General features: G+C 38.1%; 1 protein-coding gene across 1 annotated transcript; it reads right to left on the reverse strand.

The window, feature by feature from the left end:
* Positions 1–3947: 3947 nt before the first annotated feature.
* Positions 3948–4373, reverse strand: LOC311486919 (snaclec 5-like; the record flags this gene model as incomplete). Its single annotated transcript, XM_084542940.1, has 1 exon — positions 3948–4373. One exon carries the CDS (start codon positions 4371–4373, stop codon positions 3948–3950), a length of 426 nt encoding a protein of 141 aa, XP_084399066.1.
* Positions 4374–6316: the final 1943 nt, after the last annotated feature.

A 6316-nucleotide genomic window follows, 5' to 3' on the forward strand; every position in this document is an offset into this window, starting at 1 on the left:
CCCACTGGATTTCTTGTGGCTTCTCGGACTTCGCGCTGACGCAGTTTAATTTACCTGTTGTCATATCGATGATGAAACATCCTGATTTTTTTTTTATTATTAACTTAAGTGTTCACAACCTTTTCCGTCATTAACCCCCGAGCCCTAGCCCATATGGTTGTGAAATACTGGACTTTTATTTTCTTTCATTATTCTTTACACTTTCACAACAGCCCCTCTGGGCTTTTATTCTTACCTTTCCATCCAGCACTCCAGTGGTTATGAATTACATAGCGGTATTCTCCAAGCAACTTACGCAATATTATGTCCCTTTGACTATGTTATAGGATAAATAACTTACGTGTTTGTTCCAAGCCTGTTTTCCACCCCGTGCCAAAGCACTGTCATTCATTTCCCGGCCGGCACCACTCAGATCCGGTGCTCGCTGACTGGTCGGTCCACCAGATTCCCGTTTCAGCCTTATTGTCGCTGTTATCAATCTCGGAGCGTGCGTTTATCACAGTGTATCCCCCTAACGATTTTCCATAGCGCAACACGAGAGCCCCGCCCCTGACACTCCCCCGGTCGCTGATTGGACGATAGGCTTGCGAGCCTTTCCTCATAGCCTGAATCACATGTGGCTGACGCATGTTTACAAACATCGGTGAAATCACATGGTAATGGTCGCCGTTTTACCGTAAACTACATCACTCTGACGCAGCTACCATGATGTGCCGAGAGTCTATTTTTTCTAATAGCAGAACAGTATAAAAACAATTCAGTTGACATACTGGATAAATAAGGGACGTTACACTTGATCCTTTTGGTTTGTTAGGTATTATTAATGTATTTGTCTAGCTATCTAATCCAAGCTTACTTTTCATCATCATTTAAATTAAATTGCATTAATAAATGGGTATCGAGCCATAAAAATGTAGAACTATTGTCTTTCTTTCAGATTTTGAGCTTTAATTCTAAAAATATTAAAAATAATAAAATATATAAATCAAATATAGTTTTGTAGCTTTAGCTCTATTTCCGTCATATTTCCATTACATGTCTGAGTCTTTGTAAAAAAACAAAAAACAAAACAAAAAAACATATTTATATTACATGCATATCTAGCAGTAATTTATAAATAAGGGACGTTACATTTGATATACACTTGAGGTATCTATTGACACCTTGACATTCTTTCTAATAGATTCTGAGCTTTAATTAGAAAAATATATAAAAAAAAAAAATATTAAAATGTGTATGAGGTACACATGTATTGTTGCTCTATTTCTGTATATTTTCATTACATCTAAGAGTTTCAGCATAGATAGATAGATAGATAGATAGATAGATATTGCATACATATTAAGCAATACTTTATGACATGACCACAAATAAATGGAATAATGGACGTTACACTTGATATCCTTTTGGTCTGTGGGGTATTATTAATGTATTTCTTTAGCTATCTAATCCAGGTCTACTTTTCATCATATTTTAAATGTAATTGCTAACCCTAACCCAAAAACGTGTTGAATTGTTGTCATTCTTTCTAATACATTATGAGCTTTAATTCGAACAATATCAAAAGTACTTAAATATGTATGAGGTTCGTAGCTCTATTTCTGTAGTATTTTCAATACATGTAAGGTATTTATGTTACATACATATCGAGCAGTAAAGTATCATATGACCAAAATTTACAAAAACATAAAAATGGAACAATACCGTTTATGTTACAATAGATGGCAGTGTAACACTCAAATATTGACTTGGTTGAATGAGTGTGCGCTTTTTGAATGTCTCTTGGCTTTAACCATGTGGGTTTATTATATCTGAAAGTGACATTAAAGACATTCAGTATACATTTTGCGTGGTTTACAGCGTATTTAATTCACACTGACTTATAACAGGTTACAGTAAGTTTATCATGTTTTTGTTATTATATGCTTAGAATGAGGACCAGAGGCTGTCTGGTCACAGGTCTGGGGAGAAACCGTGAGTACAACTTTACAACTCAGTTTTACAGCTCTATTTTTCAGTTGTATTACTGCAAAATACGTGAGTCACTGCGACCCTTTACGGTATTTGGCACGTTACGTTCTGTTACGTCACTCATTTCTGGCAGTTTATCACCTGGCTGCAGAGAAGTCCCTGAAAGTAATTAGAAAATGATTCTCGCAGCCTTTCAGGTAAGAACGTGTATATTTAAACTGGTGTTTCACGAAAAATGAGCCCTACCGCTTATTTTTGTTTGGGTGACATGACACAGTAGGCTAATAAAACTATCGCCATTTTCTATAGGAAAACCAGCTAACGTCTGTTTTTACCCGTGGTTTTTACAACAGTCGCTTAGCAACAGTGAAGTAGTTAACAGCAGTTTAAAAAACAACTCTTTAATGAAAAAACACTGTTGTTGTTTAACAGCAACCTAATAGCTGAAATTTCCAGAAATCCCCAGTAGATGGAGGCACAGTACTGATCCTTTTTTGTTTTGTTTTGTTATTTAAACAGGAAATAGGTCATATAAGTTGTTTTTCATTCTAACTAGTTCTGATAATGTTTATAAGATAAACACTAAACTAATCAATTAATTCTCAAAGGAATGACAGGCTTTGTTGCACAAAATTTATAAACTATATGTCTGATTGTTTGAGACCTGATAGTACAAGAGCACTGACATTTTCCATGTTTGGATATTTTAGGTGATGCGGACTTGTAAAAAGTTACTGCTGATCTGTTAGCAACAAACACCACGCTGACCTTTGCACCCACTCGGCTTTACAGCAGCTGTACAGACAGTGGTAGCCTCTTGCCCAGCAGGCGTGGTAAGTGAACCATTACAGCAGACATGTATAGGCTGTCGGAGTGTACCAACAAGGGCTGATAAAGGTCACATCAGGGGGAATGACAGCAGAGGTTAATTTGCTAGGGCTGCATCGACTGCACACAAACACACACAAAGGCAGGCTTTTCACATGCGCATGCGGCAATCTCCAGTGTATCCACACTGAGAGTGACATAGCCGTGTTTTGTGTGACATCACAAGCTGATAGGTGCTTTTTTTGTAAACACTCTTTAGTGTTAGCATTGGACTGTTAATGACATTAAAAGCAATTTTTTTGCTGTCTGTACACCAACTTTTCACACCAACTGTTGTATCCTCAAGAAAACTCAAACAAGTCCTTTGTTTTAACTTTGTATTTTGGATATACCTTGATGAATGTCTGACAGTCTTCTCAGACACTGAGATCCAGAATACACCAGGGTAAATAATTTAATGTCAGTCAGTGACTAAACATTCTTTAATCCGTTTATAACATTACTTGTTGTTGTTGTTGTTGTTGTTGTTTTTTAAATTAAACTGTATACAAGATAGCTTTCAAAAGTATTTACTATCTATTTGAAGTTGGTATTAGTAAATCAGTCCGGCAAATTTTTTTTTTTTAGCAATATTTACATAATAGTAACAGCAATTCTTTGTTGTTGGTACTCCTTCACTTGACTATTTTCTATTACAACGTAATTTAGATTCATTTACTACCTTCAAAATGCTCGAGAGGCATATTGTCTGAAAGAGATTAACGTTCTCTCTTTGTAAGCTTTCCTTAGTGGTTCTTAATGGAAGAAAAACACAAGCTGGTTTTCATGAGTATTTAATATTTGCTTATAATCAATAGTTAATCAAGCCGGTTGAATATCTTTGGAAATACATTTTTATAACAAAGAATGTAGACTCCAGGGGGAAAAAAATAACACACATATTTAAATGAAATAATTCATATGCACACAATACACAATAGAGATACAGTTCAATCTAAATCACTTAATAATTTCAGTTCTGTATGTGTTTTTAAAGACACGCATATATGAAAAGCAGCTCAAGTGTGGATTTTATAGCACAAACATATCCTAATAGCACAAGAATCTCAGAACAAGTGGCAGTATATTTGAGGACATACTTTAGTGATTTAGAAGCAAAGAAAGTTGAGTGTATCAGCACAGTCCCAGCTGACCCAGTGCCGTCCCTCCAGTGAGAGAGCCCCGCAGTGGTGACCCCAGACGGGGCACTGTGGCGTCTCTGCTTGGCTCCAGGCTTGGTAGTCCACATCTGTACCATCCACCCACAGCCAGCTGTCACCTAGGTAGCGCAGGCCGGTCCACACGAGGTCTGTCTCGGCTTTCCTGATTGTCTGCAGGGCTTTAACCTGAGCAGCTTCGGAGGACAGGCTGATCAGTTCACTGTCCAGGTTGCGACAATGCTCCAGCGCCTCCTCCCAAGTCTTCTTTTCTTTCACCAACACTAGGCTACTCTGGAAGCAGTAGAAGCTGTGTTGCTGTGGCTCACAGGTTGTACTAATCCAACCATCCCAAGTTTGTAACGCACATCTGGCCATATCGGTTTCTATGTTATCATTTGACCAGATGAAAAACGATGATCTTGTCCCTCCAGACCAGCTCCAAGTTCCATTGGCATCTTTGTAGAGGCCGATCCAGGCACTAAATAGCTGCAGTGAATCTACACTGAGGAAAAAATTGTTTTCTTCCTCGCTGTGGATTGAAGATAGATCAGTATAATAAGCTCTGCAGTAGTCTCTGGCCTCAAACCAAGTCAACCTTTTAGTGACATAAAATTGATTTCCAAACGTGACACATAGGGCCGCCTTGAACAGACCCGTGAGAATGAGAAATCTGAGAGCTCTATTCTTCATATTGAGTTGATGTCGCAGGTCGCCTCTGTGCAGTTACCCCCGCCTGCCAAGGGTCTTTAAGGCCATCCGAAGGAGCAGCGAGTACCCAATCACAGCGCGTCACACGCTGTTATGAAAATACAGAGAAAGGCAAGTGGAGGTGCACTGAGCCAATTCAAATGTTCACAAATAGGGCTGAATGGAAAATTGTGACTGAAGATTGTCTTTGCAAATAGTCTCAAGTCATCTGCCCCATTTGGACCAGATAATTTCCATCTCCTTCTGTGGTCTGCGTGAGAAATTGGGGCTTCATTTACATAAGTCATTTTTATTTGAATGTACTGGTGTCTATACCAGCCTTATCAAATGATCTCATCTCAACCAGTATTAAACACTCCTGCTGAGGTTCCATTAAGCATCAGTGTTCAAAAAAAATGTTTAACAACTAAATATTAAATGAACATTGAGCTCTTTGGCTTGATTAATGTTCAAAATCATGTGTTTTGATGGAGATGTCTTCTGCCTTCTGACTTCACTGAAACTGCTAATTCTTCTAATGCTTATGTTCTACAATGATTTGAATACCAAATGTTTTTTAACCATGAACATTCAAACTACATGCTTTAGTTCTGCCAGCTATTAACTATTACTCCCCAGTCAAAATATAGATTTGCATTTCAGTGGATGCTACGACTACAAACGTTGCCTAATTTGACCATGTAATCATAGAAGAAAAGGTTTCCTCATAAATGTCCTTTGACGTTTGCTTCGTGTAATATATTGCAGCAGACTCTGGGGACATAATTCCCATAATCAGTAGTTTGTTGTACATTCTACACACTGTTAGTGGTTATGTCAGTCTGTCGTGTTGGGCTCTTTTAAGAGTTTGTGGCTTTTCCAGTGATAAGCTATGCAGCAATGTTGTGTTGTTGCTTTAGTAGCATTGTCGTCACTCGCTGGCTATTCTGAGGAGTTAAACAACATGCACATCTGTGGTCCACCACTGCTTTCCTGTAATATTGAGAATTAAAGTGACTATCAAGTTCTGGTGTCACTGCTTCTGATCCAGATTGAATCAAGAAGAGTTTGCTTGAAATAAATCACATTTTAGTTAGTTAGATTTTTGAGACTCAAGAGACGAATGCTGCTAGGCTGTGCCCTTCTTTTTTTATTTTGTGGTGGTGTTTTTGACTTTAGCCATACATTATATCCAGCTTTACAATCTCATATTTTGCTGGACCATCCAGAGTGGCTAACTCATGTAAATTCCCTTAAACCTTGTCCTTGAGCCAGTCAGTTCATCATTTCTTTCAGAGAAATGTGTTTGTGAATGTTCCTGTGTGTATGTGTGTATTGTGCTACTCATGTTGCGGAGTCATAAATCTGTTGGCAGAGTCACGCTGTGGGGACTTCCTTTTTGGGAACAAAAAAAAAAAAAAAACATGTCTCCATAACGTAAATCACTTTTAGAGTGAGGACTTGGTCAGGGTGAAGTTAGGGCTATGGTTATTGTCAGTCTCCATTAACTGAATGTAACTCAGTGTAGTAGCCTCTGAAGTGTTATGTGTATGTGTGTGTGCGCTACTGATTGGTTTCCTGAATAACGCGATGCCTTTCATAGTGTGACAGTGGTATTTTACAGTTGATTT

The sequence above is a fragment of the Chelon labrosus genome (genome assembly GCF_963514085.1).
Source record: "Chelon labrosus genome assembly, chromosome: 4".
NCBI classification, from domain to species: Eukaryota; Metazoa; Chordata; class Actinopteri; order Mugiliformes; family Mugilidae; genus Chelon; species Chelon labrosus.